The sequence below is a fragment of the Schistocerca gregaria genome, chromosome 4, assembly GCF_023897955.1.
Source record: "Schistocerca gregaria isolate iqSchGreg1 chromosome 4, iqSchGreg1.2, whole genome shotgun sequence".
NCBI classification, from domain to species: Eukaryota; Metazoa; Arthropoda; class Insecta; order Orthoptera; family Acrididae; genus Schistocerca; species Schistocerca gregaria.
In genome coordinates, this window is record NC_064923.1 from 481,638,200 (window position 1) to 481,653,842 (window position 15,643).

The 15,643-nt window shown below is 42.9% G+C and overlaps 1 protein-coding gene across 4 annotated transcripts in view; it reads right to left on the reverse strand.

Annotated features, from left to right (window-relative positions):
- Positions 1-263: 263 nt before the first annotated feature.
- Positions 264-15,643, reverse strand: part of LOC126267149 (insulin-like growth factor-binding protein complex acid labile subunit) — a 71,372-nt gene continuing 55,992 nt past the window's right edge. For all 4 annotated transcript variants that reach the window (XM_049972082.1, XM_049972083.1, XM_049972084.1 and 1 more), the window contains one exon: positions 264-4,261. In XM_049972082.1, coding sequence (XP_049828039.1) covers positions 3,581-4,261 — 681 coding nt within the window. In that variant the 3' untranslated portion in view covers positions 264-3,580. The remainder of the gene's footprint in view (positions 4,262-15,643) is intronic.

Consider the following 15,643-nt stretch of genomic DNA (forward strand, 5'->3'; position numbering starts at 1 on the left):
TGGCGATGGATCGGGAACAATATAACTTTTAATAATATACCTGATAATGCTACTCAACAAATGACGAAATATATTCCACTGTTCTTAAATGACTATTGAATAACTCAGAAATAGAATAAAAACAGAAACGATGCTACACCCATCGTGTTATACGTGGAAAACTACCTGTACTTTCATGGGATAGCTTGTAAAAATAAACATAATGTGAAAATCGTAACTTGTTAGCTGTGTTTTATGAACAAAAAAAAATTAATCGACAGAACTTGGTGGTATAAATACGAAAAATTTATTACAGTTATAAATACATTAAACAGTGATGCACTGTACAGACAATCCTCCATCTTATTTTATACTGGAGTGCAAACAGTAAAATAGGTATCAAACACTACATAAGTCTAATAAAGCAGTCTGGTTTCTTTGAGAAACACTTATTTTAGGTGTGCAAATATATAAACTAAAACAAACCATTTTTGATAGTGCACTGGTACTGTCCATAGCTGTTGACAAAGGAAACATTTTATTCGCAGTGGACGGTTCTTTCTGCGATACACCAGGTAATTACAGTTTTCATACCTTTTTACGAGGAGATTAGACAAGGATCCCTAATAAAATCCTGTATTTAGATGCGGTGCCAATAACTGTGTCTCAAGTTCTATTCAGAGTGGCATTCAGTACTAGAGACAGAGCGTATTTAAACGAAGCTACTTTGCATACTCACACTGTAGTTGTTCACAGAAAATGAACCTTGTCTGCAGAATTGACGACTTCGAGGGCACTGGTTGCATTCTGTCCCTGCGTGGTAGGCGGAATACTGCCTCATCGCAGTAAGAAATGTGAGGAAATGCTGACCTGCCATTACCTCTCCACAACCGTAATTCTTTAAACATACATCATTATGTACTACGAAAATGATGATAAGTGCAAGATACTGAAATAATGTGAGAGTCAGTCGGTGCTTGTAGCGCAGAGAGTACGATTTAGCGCCACACAGACTGCGCTAATAAGGCTATGGAATAAAGCACTTGTGAAGAACATGTGCATGTGCGTATTTCCATGGGTGAATATCGAAATCAAATAACAGGGAGATGAGTGTGCCCCGGATACAATCCACGCGGCTAATAAAAGGCCCTTCCCTAAGTTTAGTATAAGACTGTGACTCCACATGAAGGAAAAATGATCAAATAGCCGTTAGTCTGGTACAAGTTTGGAACACTTCCGCGGAGTGTCACTTCTGCGGTGCCTGGGGCTCTTGCTGCCATAAGCCTCTTTTCCCATGTAATCCCCTTTTGTGAGTTGACAGAAGTAACTAACCTGAAAGCATTCAGGGTCGTGACGGATTGATCTGTAGCTCAGCCCTATGTCTAGGTTATGTTGAAATGTAACTGTTCGGTTGTGAGTTGGAGAACGCAAGAATGTGAAAGCAAGAAGTATTTGAAGTGTTCCATTTGCACGCAAGTGGTACTCCGTGCAAGTGTCACAAACTCTGATACGCAGCTCAGCCTGATGTGAATTTAGGCGGTTTTCCACGCTCGTTTAGGTAAAATCTCAATTTCCGCTTTAGAAGATGTGATAAACACACAGCTAATACACGACAACACAGCTTCCACAATTCACATGGGGGTGGCGCAGAACCTTCCTACTACTACTGTGTGGCCTGGAAGGGCATTCGGCCACAAAGTTAAATGAAATAATTTAGGCAGATATTGACAAAAGAAGAAGTTCTGGCAAGTTAGCAAGAACTAATAAGGAGTTAGTACTATAGGTGGGGATCTGATTTGGATGCAAACTTAACTGCATGATTCAGCCTTGTGAGGCCAGATGTTGAGGTAATTGAATTTGAAAGTAGCGGCTCCAAGACAGGTAAGCTGAAAACGACTGGACTAGTGTTGAGTGGCTGCAGGCCCTTCCATGCGGCACAAAGTAAACTCTGTCAGCACAGGCTGACAGAGCAGCGTGTCAGAGCAACCGTGGTCTTCAGTCTCTCATCATGGAGTTCGTTTCAACTGCTCTCATGTCCAAAGTTTGTGAGGAAGACTTCATCACTGCTCTATTGAAGAGGAACAGATACAATATTAATCTGATATCTCACATTTTCAAACTAGTGAGTAGACGAAGATAGGAATAATATACGAAAACGTAGCGTTAGAATGTTATGTTAGTTCGGACAGAGCAAATATGGTGGCTTTGCCCTTAGAAGGGATAACGAAGGAAAACCAGCATATCTGTCTGTCATTCACAGACTTCAAAACAGTAATCCATATCGTCATATGGTATGAGAGCTTAGAAAATGCTGAGAAGAAATGAATAAAGTATTCATGGTATAAAACCAAAACAAGATTAAAATTGGTGCTAAACATAGGCTCTTAAATCTTTTCCTTAAGAACTGTGAGCACTTGTTTAATCCGCTGCTGAAAAACATCTCGTTTGCTGTAAGCTCTTTATATTGCAAACGATCTATAAAATCTAGCAAATAAATGAGGACACATTCCATTGATACATCGTACAGTAAACACCTGTTAGTGTTGTTCCTGTAAACTGTATTCACTATGGTTCACAGATTTGGGTAAGTGCAGCACACAGGGCTATGTAAGTTGTAATGGAACTGTGATATATTTTTGAAATGCTTTTACATTGCAGTATTATATTTGCACTTTCCAGCCAATTATTGCGCACAGACAAAGGCAAATATGGTATACTGGAAGCAACCGTCGAGCTCGCATCTTGTACGCCAAAAAAACATCCTCTATGCTGATATGTGCAAAGATAAAATTACAGTGTTAAAGTATTTCACATACAGATCAAAACAAAATCTGATTTCATCTGAAAATTTATGCGCTGCAGTTATCTTGAATTCTGAATACAGTGTACAGCTGCATGTTTTTACTTCAAGCTGTATCCATGGCCAAGAAAAGAGGAATGGGTCCTAATTTGTTTATTGAATTCTGTAGGTGCTTCCTAATAGAAAAGAACTTGTAATAGAGAGATGTGTTTTACAGCAGCGAAGATGAACGAGTGCTCGCAGCTCTTAAGGGATACATTTTAGATGCCATGTTTAGTCGACTTTTTTCCTGTTTTCGTCTGTACTACCACCTCTAAAATATGGCATACTCTTTTTTAACAACGGAAGTGAAATATCTGCAAAAATTTTGGAAATTTGTGGTAAGATTACGCACTACTTAGTCTAACTTAAACTAACATACGCTAAGGACAACACACACACCCACGCCCGAGGGAGGACTCGAACCTCCGACAGGGGGAGACCCACGGACCGTGCCAGGTGCTTTAGACAGCGCGGCTATCTGCAAAACGTCGAAGGGGATAATGAGCGAAAGAAAAGGAATTTGCTCATTTGACACATCACGACAAGCCGGAGAATTGTAATGGTACTGCCTAGGATGACGAGGACTTCGTTTTATTTTCATTTAGTTGGGAAAAGTCTAATGAAATTGAGAGCAAGAATAGCTTATTTTTAGGGTAATACTTTATGAAAGTTAAATAATGCACAGGTTTGGTATTTGGATGGAGGATAAAGAAGAAGTTTCAAATAAGGCAGCTCACAGAGAGTGGCAGAGACGGCAGATTAGACACTAGGATTGCCACGGAAGCCTCGGGCAACATCAGTGCGCACGACATCGTAAATCTCGGCGTAGACCGGCTCATCCACCCTTTCGGGGATACGCGGCTGCACTGGGTCTCGCACGTAGACGTTGGGCGGCGCGCGCTCGCTGAGCTCGAAGCACAGCGGCTGCGTCTCGGAGCAGTCTTCTGACGTGGGCGTCGGCGTCGGCGTCGGCGTCGGCGTCGGCGTCGGCGTCGGCGTGACGACCTGCTGGTAGTGCGGCAGCGGCGTGCGGAAGCGCGGCGCCTCGAACTGCAGCACGTCGTAGCCCGAGGGCGGCGTCGGTCTCTGTGGCGTCGGGGGTGGCGGGAGCCGCAGCGTGGGAGGAGCCTGCGGGGACAGCGCGAGGGAGGTGGGCCGCGGGGGCGGCGAGGGCAGCGGCGTTCGCCGCCCCGAGGGCTGTGCAGGCCGCAGCGACGGGCCGCCGCCGCCGCCGGCGGCGGCGGCCCCACCGCCGTCCTCGTCGCACCTGGCGACGCACGGGGCGACGCTGGAGCGGTGGCGCTTCACGCAGTGGCAGAGCGAGCGAGAGGCGCGCCGCAGCGCCACCACGCACGGGTACGCCACCAGGCCCCACACCACCAGCGCCACCATCGTCGCGTTGTACGCGCTCATGCCCTCCTCGACGTCTTCCTCCGAGGCCTGGGCGTCGACAGAATAGTGAAATAGAATGAGATTTTCACTTTGCAGCGGAGTGTGCGCCGATATGAAACTTCCTGACAGATTAAAACTGTGTGCCGGACCGAGACTCGAACTCGTGACATTTGCATTTCGCGGGCAAATGCTCACCAACTGCTCTACCCAAGCGCGACTCACGCCCCGTCCTCACAGCTGGCAGAAGTAAAGCTGTAAGTACGGGGCGTGAGTCGTGCTTGGGTAGCTCAGTTGGTAGAGCACTTGCCTTCGAAAGGCAAAGGTCTCGCATTCGACTCTCTGTCCGGCACACAGATTTAATCTGCCAAAAAGTTTCAAATAGAGCAATTATTATCAGGAGTTAGTGAATATTGTGAAAAACTTTTGATGTCTGATGCGGCAGGGTACAACGCTTACAGTCTGACACACAAATGGCGATGAAATCAATAAAATAGTGTGTCATGTAAATGAGTGTCACCGAGGGGGGTAACTCAGTGGCTATCACACTGGACTCGCATCCGGAGGTCGGCAGTTCAAACCAGCTTCCGATCATCCAGATTTAGCTTCTCCGTGATTTCCTAAAATCGCTTAAGGGGGTAGGACGTCAAACGGGTCGGCTTGGAGCAGGAGAGGCATCACAGGACATTTTTATTTCCACTGTCTATACTTTTACAAATAAATTCATAAAACTTTGTTAGCATCACCAGGAAGGGTTCAGGATTTACACTCATTGCAGTGGAAGTTCGAAAACATAACAAAATAATTTTTGTATGTGCGAAATTTCATAATTTTTTCACTTACTAATGGCTGCATTTGTTGCTGTGGGTACACTTTTCTTTATAAGTTAGAGAGATTCCTCGATGAATTTTGCGCAGAATACATATCATACTTACAGGTGTATGAAACTCTAGAATTAATTTAATTTATGAAAAACCGAATTAGCTGTTATATTTTAAACTCCATTAATAGAAGAAACACAAATTTTATAGTTACTTACCTCAATTTTTACCACAGTTTTTAATAGATTTGGAAAATTCTAGAGTTTCATCTACCTTTACGTGTGGTTTGTATGCTGTGCAAAATTCATCGAAGAATCTCTCTTACTTACGAAAAAAAGTGTATCTATATCAACAAATACTGCCATTAGTAAGTGAAAAAAATGATGAAATTTAACATGTAAAAAAAATCGTTTCGTTATGTTTTAGAGCTTCCACTGCTATGATTGTGAATCCTGAATCCTTCCTGGTCATGCTGACAAAGTTTTATGAATTTATTTATAAAAGGATAGACAGTGGAAATTAAAATGTCCTGTGGTGCATCTCCTGCTCCAGGTCTGTCCGTTTGACGTCCTACCCCCCTTAAGGCAAGTGAAAGAATGGTTCTTTGAAAGGCCACAGCTGCTTTACTTCTTCACCATTCCCTAATCCGATCTTGTGCTATGACTATAATGACCTCGTAGTCGACCGAAAGTTAAACACTAATTTCCTCCTCCTCCTCTTTTAAATGAGTGTTCGTGACTCATGGGCTCAGACGGTGGTCAAAACGTAGTATCAATGATTGAGACTTCTGGATATATGATATTTTAGTTGAAACAATAGTATAGAGCTGTCGAGTATTTGAAAAATGAATTGCAAAGCACCAGCTGCAACAACATAATTTTATTCTTCCTGCAACAACAGTCATTCTTCTACCGATTTCGGTTCATAAAAACATAATCGTTGGAGGGAAAGCTGGACATTGGTGATTTACACATACATATCGGTACAATAGCATTTTAATATGGCCTCTCTCTTGGCTCACACTTCATTAGCTAATTATTACACATTATGTCAGAAGCTCACGATCACAACTTGAAATATGGTAGTCATATGCATTAAATTAAGTCTTACTAGTATATCATGACAAAGGGCCAAAGGTAGCATAAAGAGAACACACAAAAAGTACATCATATTTGGTTATCTTTATAACAACTCAGAAGAAGGTGATCCTTTTATCTTCTGACAATAGTTGTTGTAATGACTAGCAAATACTCTGCGAGTCAAGATAGAGGCAAATTCATAGCGAAGTATCATTGTACAGGTATGTATGTGTAAATTTCCAGCTTTCCCTTCAGTGATGATGGTTTTCTGAAGTGAAACCGGGAGAGGAATGAAGTTGTACTGATAAACCTGGTGGTTTTCAAAACATTACTTCAAAAAACTTTGAACATATCTTCGCCTATCATCCCGTCGTGTGCTACGCCGGATGTGAATTACATCCAAACTAATTATACAGGGTGCAATGGTTATAAGTGCAGATACTTTTATATGTAGTACCTTAATGTGTACACATATCAGTGTGTTGCTTGTTTATTCTCTGAGTCGAACTGTCTTGCCACAAATACATCACAAACTTTGTGACTTGATGTTTTCTGCATGGTCGCAATTAGTCGACTGTTTTTCGTCCCCGTACCCAAACTTCAACACCTGATCTGCCGCCCGGGGTAGATTAAACATTAATTGCTTGCTCTTGCCACACTTGCTTGTAGGTATTAACCAAACTGAAAACATACGACTTGTAATAGCTGCCATTATTAGACTGCAAATGATTTAATGAGTGATATAATGTTATTCACTACAGCTTTCTTAATCACCAATTCAAATATCTACACTTGTACCTGTTACATTCTGTGTAAGCATACAGGACAAATGATTAGTATCCCTATAAAAGAGCAATCTGGTTGCTTTCGAGCGCTGCAGATGGTACAAAAGTGGTACCAGTCACTAACACGACCCTTCCATCCCTCACGTAAATCGTGGCTGCAGTAGCTATGAACAGGGAAGCCACAAAGTCCCGTTGTTTCCTGTAACCACCAACTAAACTTAAGTATATAATGTAAATGATAGATCTTTAGAGATCTTGACATACGAATTATTAGTTATCCAAAGAATCGATCTCCTCAACTTCGTTTACTCCGCCAGCGATTTTTTTCGGAGAATTGCTCGTGCAACTCGAATGAGAACTTGTCTCACAGGATCATCCAGGTCGCCGGTGGTATCGTAACTCTTCTGTGAAACCATACCCTTACGAACCACCTTGCCTGGCGACTGTGAAGCCCAGATATAATCTCATGTGATATTCTGTATCAGATTTCATAAGGGACGTTACCACTGAAGGCCTAGAAAATCATGTGTGTCGCAGAGAACCTGGCGATTATTATCCTTTCGTTCGTATCTCAAGAAAACACTTCAAAGGAACCACTGTTCGTGTCATTTATTTAAGTCCAGGGGTGTATGTTTATTATAAGGAATAATGGGCATTTGTGGCCACACTGTTCACTAACCGATCAAAAGCATCAGACGTACGTAACGCGGAATAAACCACTAGATCTAACGATAAGTAGACCCGCCGTATAAGAAGCAGTAAAAGCGAAACGGATTGGTCAGGAGACTCAGTGACCTCAAACGTGGACTAATGATCGAATGTCACCTGAATAAAATATCGATCACCGACAGTTCAGTCCTTCTAAAGCTGGCCAAGACGTCTCCTGATGATGTGATTGTCAAGTAGAAACACGGCGAAACAACCACAGCTGAACAAAAGCCAGGAAGACTTCATGTACTGACGTACAGGGCCTATCCAGCATTCCGGAGAATGGTTGTCAAAATCATGTGAAATCAACGAAAGGAATCACTCATTAGTTCCAAACTGGTACGAGCAGTCCGGATAGCACAATAACTGTGACCTAGCGGGTTAAAATGGACGGGTACAGTGGTCGAGTAGCTCGTCATAAGCCACGCATTTCTGTGGCGCTTTAGGTGCTGTAAACTGTACAGTGAATTGAACAAGAGATCTGGAGTGATGAATCATGCTGCACGGCATTATGCACCGCGTACAGTAGAGGAACAGTTCAGAGACGATGAGTGTTTATGTCAGAGTATTCCTAAAATGGGCTGGCCTGTCCAGAGTCCCGACCTCAACCCACTGAGACACTTTGTATGCATTAGAGCGCCGACGTATCCCCAGAACCCCAACGTCACTACCCGTTCTGGTTTCGGAACCTGAAGAATAACTGCCTGCCACTCGCCCCCCCCCCCCCCCCCCCCCCGCCAGACATTTAGACACCTCATTTAAATGGTCCCCAGCTAAAATGAAGCGTCATCAAGTCGAAATGTGGACACACATCGCATTATGTTCAGTATTAGGTGTCCGCATATATTTGACAAGATAGTGCATGTGCCAATCGGTTTCATGGAATCAGCGCAGTGAGATGGATGGCAGCGCAGAGGTGACAGAATGGCGTGGATATGCCATGACCACACTGTGGATGAAATTGCCCAGTTCGTTGATGTAACAACTCGGATTGTTCAAAGTCTATACAAACAATGATGTATCACTTGCAGCCTTATAACACGGCTTAAGAAAAACAGTTTTGAAACCGTGGGTGAAACAAAGTAATCTGTATCGTCACCATTTGGTGGCAGGTCGGCATCTGATCATCAAAATGTGGCTTCAGTGCACTTACTGTATCTGAAAAAATTTTAGGTCTCTCTTCCTCATCGAACTCAGGCCAATAATAAAAGGCTGTATACATTGATGAGACCTGGAGATACTGGAGGGATTCAGGCATATCATGAAATGGCAATAAAGAGATATCTAAACGAGATTTTATGCTGCAAAACATTTCCAGTGACACATGTGGACTCTGATCATAAGTTATCGGTTATGAACTGCAAATTAAAACAGAATAAATTGCAAAAATATAGTACATTAAGGAGTTATGACCTCGTTAAACAGAAACAAAGGACACTGAGAGGGTCATATGGAGCTACAGGCAATGATAACCTGAAACAGGACATCACATCTACCGATTTGCAACTGATTCAGATTATTCCTTCGAAGTAGATTTTTTTATGTCTTTCAGTGTACAGTGGTGCGTAATCTGGTAATAAGGAACCAGACGTCACATTGCCTTTTATACTTCTCCCAGCGTCAGTACTATAAGAGACCGTTTCTCTCGGTCTTCACGACTCTCATGTGCGTTTACTGATTGTCTAAGCAGGTGGATAATCTTCGGATAAACTTCAAGGGGTGATTTCTGTGATATGATAAAATATTTTGTTTGGGAGTCCGTAAATTATACACAATATGGGGTGATTTCGACTTGAAAGGAAACTATTGGTTGATAACCCATCCAATAAGAGAGTAACAGCGTACGATATCTTGTCAAAACTATTAGCACACAGGTCAGTGAAAATAAATATGGGGACAATATTGCAGTATATTGCAATATTCCTTCGGAGCTGTATGCATGTTCGAAGCAAATGGCACTGTGGCTTATACAGAACTCACGAAATGCGTGAAAAATATTCACAGTTGCGTATATGGACAACCAGCAGCTACACTATTTGATCAAAAGTATCCGGACACATGGCTGAAAGCGACTTACAAGTTCGTAGCGCCCTTCATCGGTAACAGTGGAACTCAGTATGGTGTTGACCCACGCGTAGCCCTGATGACAGCTTCCATTGTCGCACGCATACGTTTAATCTGGTGGTGGAAGGTTTCAAGGGGAATGGCAGCCCATTCTTCACGGAATGCTGTACTGAGGAGAGGTGTCAATGCCAGTCGGTGAGGCCGAAGTCGGCGTTCCAAAACATCCCAAAGGTGTTCTATAGGATTCAGGTGAGGACTCTGTGCAGGCCAGTCCATTACAGCCATGTTATTGTCGTGTAACTACTCCGCCGCAGGCCGTGATTTGTGAACAGGTGTTCGATCGTGTTGACAGATGCAATCGTCATCCCCGAATTGTTCTTCAACAGTGGGAAGCAAGATTGTGCTTAAAAATCATTGTAGGTCTGTTCTGTGATAGTGCCACGCAAAACAAAAAGGGGTGCTGGCCCCCTCCATGAAAAACAAGGTCACACCATAACACTACCGCCTCCGATTTTACTGTTGGCACTACACACGCTGGCAGATGACGTTCACCGGGCATTCGCCATACCCACACATTGCCATCGGATCGCCACAATGAGTACCGAGATACGTCACAAAAACACAACGTTTTTTCACTGTTCGCTCCTTACATCAAGCGAGGCGTCATTTGGCATTTACCGGCGTGATTTGTGGCATATGAGCAGCCGCTCGACCATGAAATCCAAGTTTTCTCACCTCCTGCCTAACTGTCATAATACTTGCAGTGAATCCTGATGCAGTTTGGAATTCCTGTATCATGGTCTGGATAGATGTCTGCCTATTATACATTACGATCTTCTTCAACTGTCAGCGGTCTCTGTCCGTCAACAGTCGGCTTGTATGCTTTTGTGCTTTACATGCCCCTTCACGTTTCCATTTCACTATCACATCGGAAACAGTGGACCTAGGGATGTATAGGAGTGTGGAAATATCGCGTGCAGACGTATGACTCAAGCGACGTTCAGTCACCTGACCACGTTCGAAGTCCGTGAGTAGCGTGGAGCGCCCCATCCAGTTCTCCCACGATGTCTAATGACTACTGAGGTCGCTGATATGGCGTGTCTGGCAGTAGGTGGCAGCACAATGCGCCTAATATGAAAAACGTATGTTTTTGGGGGAGTCCATATACTTTTGATGACATGGGGTGTATGGTGGAATGATGGCAATGATAATTTGTGTCGGACAGGGGCTGAAACCAGGATTTCCTGCTTATCGCGGGCAGTCACCTTGTAAGAGGTCCATGATAGGGAATTTATTGCTAGCGCACTCGAGCAGATGTAATTTCGATGGATTGCTCACGCGCTGCCTGAGATGTGTAAGCTACAGTAGAATCGCAGACCAGAGAGCAGTGTCGGCATTAGTAGTAGTAGCTCGCAGTCGGGGGGTTGGGCCGATCGTGGAGAGCGACAGCGGTGTCTGGGCGATGTAGTATAATATAAAGTCCTATGTAAATGTTTAAAAATATTTTAATTACAATCTTCCCTATAAAAATAACTTTTGACAATCATTCATCTGAATTGAAAGATTTCAGTAATTTCTCATATCCATGGTCATCCAGATTATCTTAAAGAAAAATCAGTTGTTTACTTTTATACACGACAAATCTAGCGACCAACATTGAACTGGGCTGTGCCAGAAATATTTCTTATAGGAGCAGATATATACGCGTTATCCGGCGACTTCATTGAGGTAAGAATCTCTAATTTATTCAGAATGATTTTTCAAGACCATGACGCAGCATTGCTGACGTCCAGATTTACCAGTTTAGGTTCACAGACAGTTAATTAATGAAAGGTTATATATGAGTCTCAATTTTATTGAGAGGTTAGTCTCCGTTTTTATTGCGAGGTTACGGAACTTAAACTGTTGGGATGTTACAACCTTACCACTAGGCTGTCGTAGCACGGCTCACGGTCAGACCAAAATTTGCATTTGTAGGGAACCAAGTGCCTACAAACTGTATGTTCATTATGCATTGTCCCAAAGAGGAGCGGCATTTTAATTGAAAGCCGTTTGGTCGCTGTCAGCGTAGATGTACGATAATGCAGTGCCTGTGTTGTTCCGAAGTACGATGCAATATTCCTTCAGACATGAATGCAATTAAAATGTCTCTCTGACGGGTATTCACATAATGGATGTACGACTACTGCTGTAGACACGTGGTTGACGACGTATGGATGCTAGGACGTGACCATCAGGCGTGCTTGGATAGCCTACTGGTAAGGTGAATGCTCACGATAAGCGAGAAATCCGGGTTTGAGTCCCGATCCGATAAAATTTTCACTATCGTTATCCCATCGTACGGCTGCTGGTTGTCCATATTCGCAACTGTGAATACGTTTCATGCATAAAAATGTGGTGTGTCCATCCTTTGGCTTATGACGGCCTGAGCTCTTCTGGATGCACTTTCAAAGAAGTGTATGAAGTTGATCTCTCAGGTTTTCTCGGCTCTTTTGACTGATAATTTTCTACTGGTTCTTCTTCTGGTTTATTGTTTCTATTCAATGCGAAATATTTCGACGATGAACGTAGCGGTCTTCTTCAGGTACTAGACTTCAAATAAGCACCGCGTACACACAACAGCAGACCTCGCAGCACCTGAAGACGCCTGGATCGGTTGTCGAATTATTGTGCACAAAATGGAAACAACAACCCAGCAGGACACCTGGACGCACACTGTTAAGCTGTCTAAATGTCTACGGTGGAACCGCAGTCCATTGTTCCTCAAGAGCTGACACCAGAGAAGGTAGTGGTTTCGGACACTGCAGTCTGGAGTGAAGTCGACACACCAACTTATCGCGAGGTTGTTCTCTTGGGTTCAGGTCGGCACTCCAGCCAGGTCAGCACAATTCAGGGATGTTTTTATACACAAAGCATTGCCTCACGGATGTTGTTCTTCTACCGTACAAAGTACACAGTGTTTAGCATTTTCTCAAGCACAATAGGGACACGACACCATAACCTCGAAAAACACTCTCGTGCTGTAACAGGACCTCTTTCGTAATTCACGACTGGCGTTACACATGCTGGCAGGTAAGGTGCTGCAAACATCTGTGAAACCCAAAACTCATCGGATTGTGACAGTGTGTAGGGTAGTTCATCTCTCCACATGACTCGCTTCCATTCATTCACTATCCAGTGGGAGACTCTCTAGATCTATTCCAACGTCGCTTAGCACTGACTTCAGAAAAAAGCGTGAGGCGTGAGAAACACTTTATTGTTGCCGCTTTAGCTTGCGCCTCAAGGCCGTTGCCTGGTAACTGCGCCTCGGGAGTCCTGTTAGGGAACAGCGATGTAGTGCTTCGTGAGTATAAAGTCTCGTGCATGAGTTATGGGAAGGATTGAGCGTCCACTGAAGTATTGTTACTTGTGGGCGACGTTTTGCTGGGGGCTCCGTGTAACGGCTGACGGACTGGCTTCTGCAGTTAAGTACATCTGGAGTATCGAGGCGGTCGTGCACTGTTAAAGGGGCGGCCAAGCTTTTGGGACTGACAGCTTGCTTTCTGCTTCGACATCGGCGAGTCGCAGGTTGGACTCCGAGTCGCTGAATATGCTGTCTTCCCTGGTGCACAGGCGGCTTGTGGCGGTTTTAATACCATCCAGGAGCACGCGAAAACTACGGTGAGCATCTGCTTTACAGCCATTGGGTGTCTGGAGGGGAAGTTTATGGAAAATCGTTCTGTTCTGCTTAAAGGTTCCGCCACCCTGGTCATCGTGACATATCGCCCTCTGATATCATGTGGTCGCGATCTGTGTGGGTGCACTGGTTTTGCTTCTGTGCTTGTAATAAGCAAGTGTGTTACTTCTTGTTAAGTTGAAAAGAAGTTCTGTCTCATTTTTAGCGGAATATTGCTTTCTCAGTCAGTGAGCTGGCGAGCGGACATTGTCCGTGTTTAATCTGTTTTGTCTATAACATGAACGGATTTCTCCATCTCTGCTTGGCAGAAAATGATATTAATATTAATAAAGAAAACACTTCTGTTCTGCAAAATTATATTGATTTGGCCAAACACCGATTGTTGGCTTCTTCAGGTGAGAACCGACTGTCGCAAAAGCAGATAAACATGATGAACGCTATATGCGACGTACACAGATATTATTTGTGAAGAAGATACGATAATCATAGCGTATTTACATGGGAAAAAACTTTTTCGTCGAATGGAAATAATTACATTAGCTGTAAACAATGTTTTTATATGGAGGTACATTTAATAACTTATGGGAAATAAGACGAATTTTAGTCTGAATCTAGCATTTGTATGGAAAACGTCATTTACCAAAGGGAAAACGGAAACTGAGACTGATCGTTTAATATTAGGCTGGCATTCTGTGTCATGTGTTTGTTGATTTCCAGAAGAGTCATCATTCTGCTTTTCTTTTTTTAACAGAATGTAAGACGTTTCTGCATCATATGAATGGTTTTCTACTGAAAGATGATCAGTAAAGGTTGAATCTTTCTTCCTTAATCTCCACTTGCTCTCATCTTCACGTAGTCTGAATACCACACGTCTGTCTGACTGACCAATGCACACTTCTTCACACTGCTTACAAGTGATATTATATACGCCAGTCTGTGCCAAGCATTACAATTTGTCTTCATTACTGAAAGAAAATTTTGATCTGAAGTTGGTATCATAGAAGCCGGGTCTGTCGTTGCGAAACTCTTTTTTGCTAGGTTGTCTGAAATGTTACTGATATATATGATTTTGCACAAGGCTTTGTAACTGCTGAGCATCTGCTGTTGCCCATCGCACAGGAACAGTGCAATTTTATGCATTTTGTTTTTTTGTAGCATATTGCGAATTAGAGCAGAGCTATAGCCATTTCTGGAAGCAATATGTTTAATGATCTGCAGTTCTCTTTCGTAGGTTGACTCAGATAATGGTAGAGATATGAGGCGATGCACTATAGAATGGAAAGCTGTATGTTTGTGGCTATGGGGATGCTGGGAATTTGCAGGGATTACTGAATCAGTAGCTGTGTTCTTTTCAGTGACTTCTTGTACTAATATCTATATTAAGGTCCAAGAAAATTAAAGAAGAGCCTCCCAGTTCCATCGTAAACTGAATTTTTTTACGGTGTGAATTATCTATATTAAGGTCCAAGCAAATTAAAGAAGAGCCTCCCAGTTCCATCGTAAACTGAATTTTTTTACGGTGTGAATTTAAAAGCTGTAGTAATGTATCTAACTGATTTGTAGTACTGGTCCACAACCACAGCACATAACTATATGTCTGAAACAGTACTTAATATTGTAGTTGAACGGCTCTTTCTATAAGAAAATTTGTTTGAAATTGTCAGACAGTATAGGGCTTGGAGGTGAACCACTAGATAGGCCAAAAGATTGACTATTACACGTGTTTTGAAGCTGGAATTATATCTCCTTTACATACGCGTGAGTAGCATCGATTATGTCACGTAATTCTGCAAGATTTACTTTACAATTGTGTGAAGTTTCGTCAGTAGTTTTATACTTCCATTAGTAGGAACGTTTCTAATTAAACTAGTGACATCGAACGATAAAAGTTTAGAATGGGTGGGATATTCATACCTTTAGTTTTATGAACAACAGCCATAGAATTTTTGATACCAAACTTAGGTTTTCTTTGTGAGGATATAATCTAGCTCTTTCGCTAGTAGGTCACACGGTGCAGGAAAGGATGACACCACGGGCTGTTATAGAACATCATATTTATGCAGTCTGGTAGGACAGATCATCTTTTCCGTTAAGAAAATGGGGAAGGTGACCTTACTGAAAATAATGGAAATCAGACACATGACACAGAATGCAAGGACCATACTCAATTTCCATTTGATGATCAAGTTTTAGTTACAAGTTCAAATGGTTCAAATGGCTCTGAGCACTATGGGACGCAACTGCTGCGGTCATAAGTCCCCTAGAACTTAGAACTACTTAAACCTAACTAACCTAAGGAC